At 43.0% G+C, this 14,246-nt stretch overlaps 2 protein-coding genes across 2 annotated transcripts in view; both read left to right on the top strand.

Annotated features, from left to right (window-relative positions):
- Window positions 1–281: 281 nt before the first annotated feature.
- LOC146992537 (protocadherin beta-12-like) lies at window positions 282–7,505 on the top strand. Its single transcript, XM_085790890.1, has 11 exons — window positions 282–294; window positions 1,839–1,907; window positions 2,130–2,299; window positions 2,558–2,605; window positions 2,687–2,776; window positions 3,149–3,235; window positions 4,694–4,807; window positions 4,988–5,069; window positions 5,170–5,288; window positions 6,074–6,247; window positions 7,119–7,505. The coding sequence occupies exons 1-11, from the start codon at window positions 282–284 to the stop codon at window positions 7,503–7,505; spliced, it is 1,353 nt and encodes a 450-aa protein (XP_085647016.1).
- An 8-nt stretch (window positions 7,506–7,513) lies between these two features.
- LOC146992538 (protocadherin Fat 4-like) overlaps window positions 7,514–14,246 on the top strand; it is a 13,811-nt gene continuing 7,078 nt past the window's right edge. Inside the window, exons 1-9 of the mRNA XM_085790902.1 lie at window positions 7,514–7,705; window positions 8,473–8,601; window positions 8,803–8,958; window positions 9,784–9,964; window positions 11,679–11,812; window positions 11,907–12,857; window positions 13,411–13,536; window positions 13,701–13,952; window positions 14,053–14,151. Of these exons, the coding sequence (XP_085647028.1) occupies window positions 7,514–7,705; window positions 8,473–8,601; window positions 8,803–8,958; window positions 9,784–9,964; window positions 11,679–11,812; window positions 11,907–12,857; window positions 13,411–13,536; window positions 13,701–13,952; window positions 14,053–14,151 (2,220 nt within the window). The remainder of the gene's footprint in view (window positions 7,706–8,472; window positions 8,602–8,802; window positions 8,959–9,783; window positions 9,965–11,678; window positions 11,813–11,906; window positions 12,858–13,410; window positions 13,537–13,700; window positions 13,953–14,052; window positions 14,152–14,246) is intronic.

Consider the following 14,246-nt stretch of genomic DNA (forward strand, 5'->3'; position numbering starts at 1 on the left):
AAACAAACAAAACAACAAAAACATTAGCCTGGATTTGAGCTGTGATTAAAGTTCAACAAGAAACTAAGATGAAAGTTTAAGTAAAAAGAAAATGAATAAAGTTTCCCAAGCTGTTTTCAGAGGAAATTAAATCTGGCCCTGACTCACAGTCGCGCATCAGCTACACCTGTAGGACTTTATCACCTGCCGTAAAACAGAATTGCAGCTCTTAAACACCTGTGATTCAGGTGATTGATTCAGTTGCAGCCGTGAAAACTTCGGGTAATGACACCCAAGCCAACATGGACCCTTGCGGTTTGATGCGGACTTGTCTCCTCGTTGCATCCATTTGTGTCTGTGTCGTTAAAGGAAGTCCCATAGGTAAGTGGAGCCTGAAAGGTTGGATTTTCTAGAGATTAGAAATGGACAAATGTGGCTCAGACTGGTTTATGAGAAATAAGTCTTTAGAAAAATAGTCTTTAGATTATAATCTTGAAGGTGTGATTCAGTACTAAAGACCGGAAACACATTATTGTGAAACAGATCCGTCATTGGACTTTGGAACAATACAAATTATATGAGGGTCTATCGTTAGGGCCACGGGGCAAGCGCACCGGGCACTGGCCCTTACAGCCATTGGTCCCTCCTTTTAAAGGGATAGTTCACCCAAAATTGAAATTTCACTCATTATCTACTCCCCCTCATGTGGACTAAGGGCTGGGAGAAGTTTCAGAGTCCTCCGTGCCTTCTCTGAGTTACAGGGGGTCTCGGGGTAGCAGTGCATGTTCATATAACAGTTGCAAATGGACACCAACTGTCTTCGTAAGAAAAAGACAATTTCACATTTCTGGGCTTCAATACAAGACGGACATTACATACGAGCAGCATGGAGGTATCTGGATGTTTTTTGGTGTGTCTCTTTGTTACGAAGACAGTTGGTATCCATTTGCAACCGTTATATGGACATGCACTGCTACGCCGAGACCCCCTGTAACTCAGAGAAGCCACGGAGGACTCTGAAACTTCTCCCAGCCCTTAGTCGACATGAGGGCGAGTAGATAATGAGTTCAATTCTGGGTAAACTATCCCTTTTTATCAATGAGGAATGTGTTACCACTGAGCTCTGTTCAACTGGCAGAAAATGTCCAAATTGACCACCCTGACCCAGACAGACGGGTGGACTCCATGTGGAAAAAACCCACAGGACAGCACCCCCATCAGTAGTTGAGACACCAGTTCAGTTTTGAACACCTACAGAGTAGATCTGCATGATTTTCAGCTCCAAACACCCCTTAGTTGTCTTGTACAGATGTCAAGAATAATCCAGATTTCAACCACTATGGAGTCACTTTGTGAAATGCTTTGTTTTGGCGGCTGTGACTGTTGCTAACCATTAGCAGCAGTCAGAATCAGAACAGGACGTACATGTTTAAACTATACTAGTAGTGGTAAACAACCAATGGATGGAAATAACAATAACAAACACAAGAGACTTCTTACTATTAGCAATTATCAAGCTAACTGGTTAGCCAGACCTACCTGACCTACTGACAGAAAAGCCTGTTTCGGCCTACTAAATGTGAAAATATGTGAAATTTTAAGTTTTACATGTATGTATTTTATTTTTACTGTACATTATAATTGCGTGGGTCAAAGGTCAAGATCAGACCATGCTTCTGGCCTTGTGATTGTGATATATCTCTGTAACGCCTCCACAGCATGTTCACCAACATAGATCCTTACAACTACATGAATATCCTTCGTAAACATGTGATTGGAAGTGAATTTCCAAGATTTATCATGTCATCACTTACATAATTCTGCTTTCTTTTCACCTGAGCTTCTCTCTGCTCCTGTAGGTACTTCAACCATAAACTGTGGTGCAGGCAGTGATTCCCATGTGGGAAAAGTGGATGAAGGATTCACAGGTGAGGTGGATACGAACCTTCCTTTAAAATGACACTATGGAAAATATTGGTTTATTTGATGTTAATAAATCAGACACTGAAACAAACTGAAAGTGGTTTAATGGGTAACTTGGTAGGTTGATGACCATACTTTATATACTTTACTGTTTTAACTACTGTTAAATACAATTATCTTTCATTTATTCGACTGACAATGTGACATCTGTGTTGGATCATAACCAGGGGATGTGGAGGTGCTGAATGGCATCAAGGCAGGAAGTAGTGTGAAGCTGGTGCCCTACCTTCCCAACTTCAACTTCCACCTGGAGTTTCTGGAGCTGAGCTTCACGGTCGGAGACACCAGTGCAACCGTTCGCACCAAGAAGCCGCTGGATGCAGACGTACTCTCCAGGGTAAACAACAACAACAACAACAACAACAACAGCAACAACAACTTTGTCTCAGAGGAAGTAGAATTATCTGACTAGCTAGATGTTATTTGTTTGCTGTTCAGGTCATGTTTTTCCACAAATGTGCAAAACCATATTAGAAATATCAGTTTATTCATCTTTAACTGAAACTTAATATCAATCATCTGAAACTTAATATCAATAACAGGTTTATTCTTTATTCTATTGAACACATCCTCAGTGTCTGTTCATGTCTTACAGAGGGACGGCACCTTGTATTACTCTGTCATGTGTGATAACCTTAGGAAGGTGGGTGAAATCACAGAGCTGCAGAATTTATTCAGTAATGTTACAAAACACAGTATTTCAAAGATTGTTTTAACTTTGCAGTTCAACAATACCCGGAGACTGGAAGTCAAGGACATCAACGACAACAGCCCAGTGTTTCAACAAAAGTCCTACACCAAAAATGTCCCTAAGGTCAGTTACTGACAACAACAACAACAGGCAAGCTGTTTGTCAAGGATGAGTTCTGCTGTTTCTATGGCCCAAAATATGAGTTACATGGAAACTGTGTTATTTAGACAAGACGAGAACAAAATTGAAGGCCTATGTGGTTTTTTGTTTGGTGATTCTGCGATAACATTGTAATTTCCTGCAAAGGGAAATTAAAATATCTTTAATTTAACATGCTGTCATGTAAATCTGTCTCTCTGTCAGTCAACACCAGAGGATAAGATTCTGACAGAAAACACAACAGATAGTGTTTTCGTTGGATTTTGCAGGAACTACAGACAACAACAGTTGTGTGTGTTGATGTGTTTCTGTCACTCACCTGTTTTCCTCTTTCAGACACAAGCTGTGAACTCTGTGGTTCTTCGAGTGAAGGCGGTCGACGGAGATCTGATAGCTGAAAACAACTATACGACATATTCTGTTGTAAGAAAAACTCATCTACAGTCAGTGTTTCTTCAGTGGTAAACAACAGACAGAGTCACTAAAAACTCATGGAGGGTTATCATGTTTGAAAATGAAATTAAAGATATTTATTGTCATTTTAATAGGCTATTTGTATTTCCCGAGTTCAAAATTATGGATGTCCGATAATATCGGCCCGATATTACCATAGTAATGTAATATATGTCTATATCGTAATTGGTTTGTCTTCGGACAATGACAACCCGATAACGTAATGCCTGGATTTCGTAGTGAATTACGTGGAGGCAGACAGTCACTACTTAATTCGCTACTTAATTATTGGCACCGCTGCTTTAAATGGGCAATAATTAGCCTCGCATCACCAGGCTCTTCATACAGGGAGGAGAAGAGCCTGGTCTCCATTCACTCTGAATTTTGTTTGGATTCTGGTTGCGGTCTAGAGAGCGGGTCCGGAATTCACAAATTCACCAAAGTAAAAGTGTTCACCAAAATATAACTTATAAAATAGACAATAACTCATAATACAATTAAATATAATAGGTTAACTTAATGGCTCAGGATTTCCTTGTAAATTATATTCTTTAAATTAAAAAGTTTCACTGCATTTTTATTAGCTTGGTGCTTTATTTTGTTGGAAAGGCCTGTCTCTCCGGCCCTGTCCCGGTTGCTTACTTAAACAGCCACTAAACGGCCCCAGACTAGGCAATAATAGTCCACATGTTCTCACTACAGCTGTTCTGTAAACAAACGTACATGGCGATGGTGCCACAACCGAACTACACAGCTGTTAAATGATTAGCTGTTCGCCTGTCACTTGTAGCATCCAGTTATATGATAGGCTGTTTCAATGTGTGTGTGCGTGTGTGTGTGTGTGTGTGTGTGTGTGTGTGTGTGTGTGTGTGTGTGTGTGTGTGTGTGTGTGTGTCTGCCTTTCTGTCCGTCAGTGTTTGTTTCTGTGTGTATCTGTTAACAAATACACAATGTGAATTTGTGGAATGCATCCAGTGGGGCATCAAAGTATCGGAAATTATGGTGCTGGACAACACCGGCATATCGGATATCGGCAAATTTCCAATATTGGACATCCCTATTCAAAATAAAAATTAGTTTAGACTGTCAAATAATTAAAAATAATAATAAATGTACTAGCCTACAGCTAGTGCTGACACTGTAAGTTTCCATAGGTGTTATAGTGAGAAATGAAAATATTCTGACTGGAAACGGTAACTTTCTTTCAGGAACCAGCGTCAGACGACTTCGACTTCATGTCTGCTGACTTTGGTTTTTTTATTTTGAAGAGACGATTGAACTACAGTTTAGTCCAAAAGTACAACTTCGTTGTGACGGCAAAGGTGAGGGAGACAATTGACATTCAACACCTGCTCATATAAGAATAATAAGTCAAGCCAGAGCTGGCTTAAAGAACCTCAGCGTGAACATGAATGAACTTGTATCCAGGATCCTTGGGGGCTGAACGACACGGCCACTGTGCAGATTAACGTGGTCGATGTTGACAACTTGAACCTTGCGTTCAGCTACAACTTGTACCAAGCTTTTATACCAGAGAACCAGGTGAGTCTGCAGCATCCCTCTGTCTGGATACTGTCTTGTTCACACTTTAATGATTCAGTTTGCCGTATTTTCTCATGAATGATTTAATTAATTTCTGTAGATATTGAGTGTTTTATTTCATTTTGACTTGTGTAATTTTAATGTTGAATTTGATTCACATGTGTTTGCTATAAATGACAGGAGGGGCCGTTCCGCACCATTGAACCAGAAGCAATTGAGGCCCAGAATGGAGACAAAGGTTTAACGTACAGCATCAGTGCAGGTAGAAGCTCTGAATTCAGCTCAGACTTCCTGAAGGTCAACACATCACACACAGCATGTCAAACCAAAAACCAAGTGATTCTCGTGATTTGTGTTGGCAGTGACTCCAGACGTCTACCTGAGGAACTTCAACATCAACCCCAACAGTGGAGTTGTGTCTGTGGTGACGGCCTTTGACAGAGAGGAGATGGACAGCAGCAGGATCTTCATCAACATCAAGGTACCAACGTTTCGTCTCGGCCTTCAGCAGCAAATGTACACGTAGACCCTTACTGACCACTTCCTGTTTCTGGTGCTCAGCTTAAAGTTCAGCAGATCTTCTTGACCTTGTCTTTATGTCTAAATGAGTGAAGTTGCTTTCATGTGTTTGCCCTATTAGATGTTTGAAGTTGAACATTGTACCCAAAAAAGGTTAAATTAGTTATTTGTATGTTTTACAATTGCTGTAAAACCAATGTTAGTGTTTACCATCGTTGCCATGGTTCTGTTTTTTATCTGAGATAATTCCATAGACTGTAAAAAGAATGGACGTAGCATCCGTGACGTCACCCATTGGTTTTGGGGAGTCGTTTTTGTGACTCAAATATGGCGGCCTGAACAGCGCCATGTTGGATTGGCCGGCCGAGAACCCGCCCACTGGCCTCGAAGCAGCCTGTCTCCGGACTGCTCCGGACCTGTCACTCAACGTTTCCGCGCTCTAATTGGCCAGAGTTTTAACCTAATAACAGTAAAACAAAAAAATTCACCCCCCTCAGAGTGTGTGCGGGGGTAGAAACTATCGATTGAGAAAAAAAAACGTGCTGACACTAGGCTTTTTACATGTTTATTGAGGATGTAAAGTCGGCGATTTTAACATGGGGGTCTATGGGGAATGCTCCCTTCTGACACCAGCCCCCAGAGGAAGCCGGGGGGATTGCAGTTTTTTGAACGCGGAAGTGAGCTTCACTTCTCAGACCGACAACTGCCCCCTTGGATAATTCCCATCTTCTCTCACTCTCTCTGCAGGCAGCTCAGACGGACGACAACTTGAAGACGGCTGATGCTGTTGTGTCCGTCACCGTTGAGGATGTGAATGATGAAGCTCCAGAGTTTGACCAGTCAGAATACGACATGACTCTTCGGGAGAACTACCCAAACAATGCTGTTGTCTTTCAAGCCATCATCACAGACCGGGATCAGGTAGACTTCCAGTTCAAAACCACAAATAAAGTTAAACTCGGTTCTATTGCTCAAGGATTAGGGATTACAAATATTCTTCTTTGAAACAGACGCCATCACTCAACCTCAATACATCACCATTTGTATCATGATGCATTGAAATCAAGACATAGAAGTAACCTTCTGCATCAGACATGAAAATACATAAAAGTGAGAGACTGTAGTGCAAATCATCAACAATGATATAACATTAGCAAACAAACAGCATACCAGCAAAACATTGAACATTTTAAATGGGTTGTAGGATATGGTCACTGCCAAACCACAAAATAAAATAAAAAAAATAGTGGTTGTCAGGGTTTTCAGGAATTGCAGGAAACCAAATGCAGACTCTCAAGAATATGTAAACAAAAAGGGCTTTATTTTACTGGACCAACGGACGACAGGAGAAACACAGGAAACATACCATGGAACCACAAGGACAAATGACAAATCAACCTGCAAGAGGCAATGGGAAACACAGGTTAAGTACACGAGGAAACGAGACTCAGGTGGTGCAATCATAGACAGGTGAGACACATGAGGTAATCAAACAGGTGGGAAACTTAACAGGAAGACAGGAGTAAGACAGACTTCAAAGTAAAACAGGAAACAGGAGCATAACAGGGAATGAAAGACACACTCAGACACACAGGAAAACAGGATGCAGAACTTCAAAATAACCCAGGAAATACCTACAGACACATAAACAGGAACTAAAGAAAACAAGTGTCCAAAGTCAAAACAAAGAGTCCAAAACAACAGAAAACTGAACCACTTAGTGGCAGCAGGCTCAGGGCCATGACAGTGCCCCCATTAAAGGGTGAATCCCAGGTCTGACAACACCAACCAGGGCAGGCGGAGGGGGCCTGGAGGAGGGACCAGGGGCAAGAGGCCAGGGGGACAGAGCAGGGGACCTCAGGCGGACGGCCCGAGGGACCAAGCAGAGGGCTCAGAGATTCAGGAGGGTGGCTCGGGGGCCGAGCAGGAGAGCACGGAGAGTCTGGGAGACCTGGAGGCCGGGCAGGAGGGTGACGCCGCTTGCGGGACTGGAGACCAGAAGGGTGGCAGATCGCCCACTGATGACCTGCTGAACACAGGAATCAGGAGCCAGACAGGCATCCTTGGGAAACAGGAGCTGGACAGACCTCCGGCTGGACACTGGTGGCAGAGCCTGCAGAGCCCGGACGGGCCTCCTGCTGGACACAGGAATCAGGGGCCGGACAGACCTCCGGCTTGACACTTGAGATGAGCACCGAGTGCTCCGATAGCTTGAAACTGGAAACAGGAGCCAGGCATTCTACGGGCTCGACACTGGAAACAGGAGCTGGACACTCGGTTCCAATGCCGGAACAGGAGTGGTGTCTGCCAGGACCCACAACGCCGGAACAGGAGTGGCATCCGAGGGTGGCTGCAGCTCCACTGGAGAGGGGATTGGAGGTGCACAACTATCTGGTTGTATATCTGATAGGCCACATTTACCTGGTTAGGTGCCTCTCTGAGCTGGGGGAGAAGCTCCTTCTTTTCGAGTCGAACCTTTTCTGAAAAGTCCTCACTGGTATAGAAGTTGGTACCCTTTTTAGAACCTGCCAACATCACTGCTCAAACTGTCCAATCGTTTGTTGGTGGTGTCCAGGATTATCTGAACAAATCATTTGAATGACTTTTCCTGCTGTTCCAACAGGTCTTTGTAAAAAGTTTTTTGTTGGTCAAGTAATTTATGAAGAACTGAGAGTGATACTACTTCATCTTGTGGGTTGCTTTTTTGGGGGGGGGGTTGCATGGTGGAATGATGGTTGGTAGCTTGCCAGTTGGTGGTGGGTGCTCCTTGGAGGCCTACTGGTACTAGCTCCCTGCTAGCCTTCAGTGAGTTTTGGTCAGTGTTGTCAGTTTCCTCTCAGGTACTACTGCTTTCAGCTGCAAATTCCACCCACGTGTAGTATGAGCCCTGCTTTCGCCTGAAGGGATGCAATTTTGGTGGAGAAAATGCATAGGATTGTTGAGATTTTGGACAGATTGCTGCTGTTCACTGCTGCTCCCTCAAATTGCTCCCACTACAGCTGTGTACAGCAGCAGATTGGTGTTCTACAGCTGTGTTGATGTGTGATGCTGTGTAGTGGAAGAAAAGGACTTGTCTAACTGAGCAAACATAGAAAGAAAGTGCTTACTGCATGTAATCTCTTCCTGTTCATTTTTCTTGTTCCAAGGGAAGATTTGTGGGAAGTTTGCGGATCCTTCCAGAATTTGTTCCTTTCTCCATCAGTCCCGACGGCACAGTCACAGTGAAAAACTCCACGGCTCTGGACAGAGAGGCCACAGAAAGCATCAACTTTCAGGTAAACTGAAATTCATTCAGGCTCAGCCAGAACTCTGCAGTGTTAGGAGGATTACCTTTCAAATGTATTCCCCTACAGATTACTGATTACATGTCCTAAAAAGTAATCTGTAATGTATTTGGATTACTCAAGTAAAGTAATGTATTCTGAATACTTTCACCATAATCCTAACTGAACTGCTGTTGTTTTGTTCATTTAAAGATTGAAGCACGTGAGACGAGTCCTCCCAACAGAGTCGTAACGGCACCCGTCAGCGTGACTCTCCAAGATGAGAATGACAACAGTCCGAAATTTATCAGCAGCAAATATGAGGGAAAAGTGTTTGCCAATCAGACAGTGGGGATGTTGTTGGTCCAGGTGAATGATAATGAGAGTCACAGTTTCTGACTATTGTTGTACAGTTTAAAGGGGGCTTCAAAATATAATTACCTCATAGAAGAGAGTTGTGTGGCAGGACATAGGAGCGCCTGGGCGGGGTTTGAACCCCACTCTCCCAGGTAAGAGTCATGCTCGCTGACCATTCAACAAAAAGGATATCCCTATGGCCAAGTTGCGAGGGCGCATGATCAATTGGAGGCATAGTGACAGAACTGACAATTGATGGTCCCCGCCCGGGCCCTCCTTCTTCCTGCCACATTCACATTAAATTGTTGTACTTCTTCACATTTGTAAGTTGTCGTCATTTGTAGCGAATAATTAACTATGGAGTTCCAGAAAGTTCAAGTCAAGGTCCCATTCTTTTTTCTGTTTGCTACATGAAGTCCAGCCTTCATGTAGCCTTCATGAAAAGCCACTGTAAACAGGTAATGGCCTCCACCACATCTTCATTTACACCAGATCTTGACAGCAGCAGCAGAATATTTAGATATAGATAGAAACAGGTCCATCTTGATTAAAGTCAGTTTAAATTGAGTAAAATTAGCTTTACTAAACTGAGTTTAATTTGAAAGAGTGTCATTTTAAACCAGGATTACCCCATGATAAACATAGTTTTACTGAACTCTTTTGCTAATGCAGCCCAAGTGGATGTACTGTACTGAAGTTTACAACTTAATGAGTTGTTATTTAAAAGCGCTCCATAGGTCATTCTTCATTACTCGTTGTTGACAATGCTGACAGCTATTTATTATCATCTGGTTATAAGGGCTGTTAGGATAATAATCTGTATTCTACAACTCATAGATAACAGCCGTGGATCCAGACGCTGATGTCAACGGGCAGATCAAATACTCTATTGACTTTGGAAACGACGACGGTTACTTCTCCATCAATGAAGACTCTGGAGCTGTTTCATTGGCTAAAACCATCACACTGGTGGACAACAAGATTTTTACATTCCCTCTCTACATAACAGCCAGAGATGGTAGAGCTTCACAATTTGTCTTTGTGTGTCCAACACTACATCCTCCTCCTCCTGCTGCTGCTTCCCGCAATCAGTTTTTCAAATTCAAGAATCACTTTTCTTCATTGTGATGATTCAGCTGCTTCAAAGAGACAATATGCACAAAATCGCTATTCCAATAAATATTCACATGAATAATTGACATTAATTTAATCTTATAGCTAATTCCTCAACTTTAGGTTCTCTGCTGATGGGATGAAGTCTTTGAAACTTTGAGAGACTTCAGCCTGTGGAGTCATGTCAACCCCATCACCTTTGTCAGTTGTTGGATTAAAAAATAAATGTCCAAAATGGCCAGTTGAGATCAAGGATAATTTATTTCCAACATTCAAAGTAACAAAAATCAACTTCTCAAAAGGTGCTCAACAGGTCACAAAAATGCTCATCAGAGTGTCGAGATAATCCCTTCAAAATGATCAGAACCATCAGAGCTAGGTGCAGTAGAGTTTATCCCACTTAATGGTAGTATAAACCTGAGTCAGTTCCGGAACAGCCTGAATTGCTGGTCTCTGTACTCTTTCTTTCATTTTTTAAAGAAAGCACTACCTGTAATTAAATTAGGGGAGGTTTCCTCTGATATTTATTTTAAAACTAATATAATTTGTCCAAAACTAATGGTGTAATCTGTTTCTCAAAAAGGTCCTTCCCCAACAAGGTTGGGCCTACTCCCAAAGATAAACGTGTCACGTTTTCTGACTACTATTTCCGAGCCAAACCTATGTTGTTGTTTTGAAAAAGTTATCAATCAATTACTTTTGATACATCAGTTAAACATCATTAGTCAAAACATTTCCTTTGGTATTTCTTAACAAGGTGTTATCAGCCTTTGGTATGATTTGTGGTCCTAAAATTGTTATCAAACCCTTGTACAGCTTTATCCTCTCAGACACAAACTTGTATTTACTGTAACAAAGCTGTTGGCATCATGTACCCCTGGGTAAGCTCAACACTCAACCATTGAAGCTTAACTCGTCAGCTTAACTCGGGGTCATCCCTATGTTCCCTCAGCCCTATGTTCCCTCATTTCTAACTTTTGTTGTCACTGAAAATTAGGCCCTATTCCCACAGCCCTTTGGTCCCACCATTGGTTGGGTTTAGGCAATGAAGAAAGGAGTTGGTTAAGTTTAGTAAAAAGACCAGGTAGAGGCTAGACAGGCCAGATAGACAGAGTCCAGATAGGTAGAGAGAGTCCAGAGGGAACATAGGGCTGAGGGAACATAGGCACGCTCCCCTTAACTCCATTTGTGTCTCAAACAGCTTATCTCACCTCACAGTAAATCCAGGGTTCATAACTCAAGATTTCCTTGGGGAAACACTGAAACAAGACCTTCATTCACATTGCTAGTAGTGGTCTTGTCCACAGATATCAAAGACCAGGATAATGTCCTGTTATTGAACAGTTTCTGGAAAAACCACCTTTCCAAACAACAAATGTTGTGGTTGGCAATTTTAATACATTTACAAAACCTTTGAGAAGCCTTTGAGGAGAAAGATGTTCTTCTTCTCTTTGATTCATCCCATCACAACTGCAAAGACAGGCAAAAAGCCTAACTGCAATCAAGCCAATGATCCCAATCCTGTAATGCCTTTACCTACCTGCAATCACAGCAAAAGAAGATGAAAATGATTCAATACGTTCAGCTTTCCAAGTCATGATTTTGATATTCTCTTCTAGGGGGAACCATATCCCGCTCCTCCTCAACACAGGTGATCATTAGTGCTTCTGGTGACTCAAAACCTCAGTTTATACAAAAACTCTACCACGGCACTGTAACAGAAGAGCAGGAGCCAGGTGTTTCCATTGTTAAGGTAGGACTTTCAGTGAATATGATGTCTGAAGTCCATTAGAAATAAGGTCTTTGCTGTTGTGCAGAAGGTGAGATAATGAATTTTGTTTGCTCAGGTTAGTTTCCTCGCAATCCCTGGTGAGACTCCTGCAACCCTTCAAGTTGAGACAGAAGCCGACAAGTTTGACATCTCCAGCGATGGTGTATTGACAACCAAGGTGAAGCTGGACTATGATGAAGCTCTGCACAACTACACTGTGGATATTTCAATTTCTGGTGGAGGCAGCACGGACACTGCAGTCGTGCAGGTTGAAGTCATAGATGTCAACGACAACAGTCCTGTTTTTGCTTCCAATTCCATCACAAAATCAGTCCCAGAGGACGCAGAGGTAGGAACCAATGTGACAGAAGTTCCAGCCACAGACAAAGACAGTGGCTTCAATAAAGAGATCAGATACTCTCTGAGAGGAGGAGTGGGGAGGTTTGCTTTAGATCCAGTGTCTGGGATGGTGAGTGTAGCCAGTGCACTTGATCGGGAGACCAAGGCTGAGTACAACCTGCTGGTAGTGGCTGAAGATCAGGGTCGTCCAGCCAGGTCCTCCACAGCCACTCTGCTGGTCCAAGTGTCTGACATCAACGATAACGTCCCAAAGTTCTCCCAGGCTGAGTATCAGGTTGAAGTCTCAGAGACAGAGGATGTGGATACGAGCTTGCTCACATTATCAACTGTGGATCCTGATGAAGGACCCAATGGACGAATCTCTTACAGCATTCTCCAACACAATCCATCATTGGATCATGCTGTTTTTGAGCTGGACTCCACCAGCGGGGCTCTGCGATTGGTTCAACCTCTGGACTACAGTAAGGTGAAGGAGTACCAACTAAAGGTTCAGGCCTCTGATTGGGGGATTCCCCCTCTGGTTGGAAACAGCACGGTGGTGATTAAAGTGAAAGACGTGAACAACAACCCACCTGAGTTCAGTAAGAGGAGCTATGATGTGGCCGTCTCTGAGAACCTGGCCAGTGGTGCGTCCATCCTGACCCTGGAGGTCACCGACAAGGACGAGGTAAGACACATCAGTCATATAAAATTATCATGCACCTTGATTTTGCCAATTCTGTGTTGATATGAGGACAGGACATCCTGATAAGTTTGTGTGGATCAATTCACAGAATTATCAGATGTCATTCATCCAAAATGCTGTAGAATGAGTAAAGATTAACTCATTTGTTACCCTGAGCCAGTTTAAAAACATCATCATGAACATGCACCCCTCTGAATGTAACTGCTTCAAAAATTGTTGACGATGTGTGATTGTGCTCTATGTCATTGCTGTTTTGATTTAATGTACTCTCAACGTCATTGGAAACAAGGGTTTACCCTCAATGGCCCTCGAGATCTAAATAAAGGTGAAAGAAAGAAAGAAAGAAAGAAAGAAAGAAAGAAAGAAAGAAAGAAAGAAAGAAAGAAAGAAAGAAAGAAAGAAAGAAAGAAAGAAAGAGTTAATTTCTCGGATCATTTTATTGCAGTTCAGATAAGTTCTTCATTCACTGTTGTTTTAATGCTGCTGATTAACTCTGGTGGAATTTAAGACCCTTACTAATCTTCATCTTCTTCAGGGTGGTTTCTCCAACGGCCACTTCCTCTACACCAGCGACACCTTTGACATCAACAATCAAGGTGTGGTCTCGCTGAGGAAGAACGCCACCCTGGACAGGGAGACTACAGATCGCTACATAATGCAGGTAGGTTTCTTATTTCCAAAATTATTACAGAAAATAATTGTTTTTAAATGTTCATTATGAATACAACAATATAACTGGATGTAGAACACAAGTACAGATGGAGTTTAAAAGTTAAAAGTGTGAGTGATGATGGAGGGGCTGATCAGTCTCCTGTGTGTGTTCAGGTGGTGGCGGTGGATCAGGAGGCCGACGGCCTCAGCGCCACAGCTCAGGTCAACATCACCGTCCAGGATTACAACGACAACGCCCCACAGTTCCCGGTCATCCCGGAGCCGCTGGAGATCCCTGAGGGAAACTACTCCAAGGAAAATCCACGGGAGATTTTCACCATCGAGCCCACAGACGCCGACCTCGGCCTGAACGGACAGGTCACCGTCTCCCTGCTCTCTCCTAACCCACTCTTCAGCATCACAGAGGTGAGGACTCTGCAGGTGTTTTCCTCAGGTGGCAGAGTGTCGCCACCGTTCAGTCTCACACACTCCTTGTGTCGCTGTGTTGTGTGTCATTGTGTTGCAGGATGGGACGCTGGTGGCTGTTGGACAACTGGACCGGGAGAGTAGGGAAAAGTACGAGCTGTTGGTGAAGGCCTCAGACAGAGGCAGCCCTCAGAGAGAGGTGAGAGAGCAATTCCAACTGAGACATTATAACACTGTGTGTATTATGGTCGATCTGACACGTGAAAAATAAGTAAATAAAACATACTCACAGAG

This window comes from Trachurus japonicus, chromosome 1 (genome assembly GCF_045865225.1).
Source record: "Trachurus japonicus isolate A0001 chromosome 1, Traja_1.0".
Classification (NCBI taxonomy): Eukaryota; Metazoa; Chordata; class Actinopteri; order Carangiformes; family Carangidae; genus Trachurus; species Trachurus japonicus.

Bases quoted from the DNA above. Each gene is read 5' to 3' on its own strand.
- LOC146992537 (XM_085790890.1), top strand. The intron at 4,808-4,987 runs GTGAGTCTGCAG...TATAAATGACAG, and splicing joins CTTTTATACCAGAGAACCAG to GAGGGGCCGTTCCGCACCAT. The intron at 5,289-6,073 runs GTACCAACGTTT...CTCTCTCTGCAG, and splicing joins GGATCTTCATCAACATCAAG to GCAGCTCAGACGGACGACAA.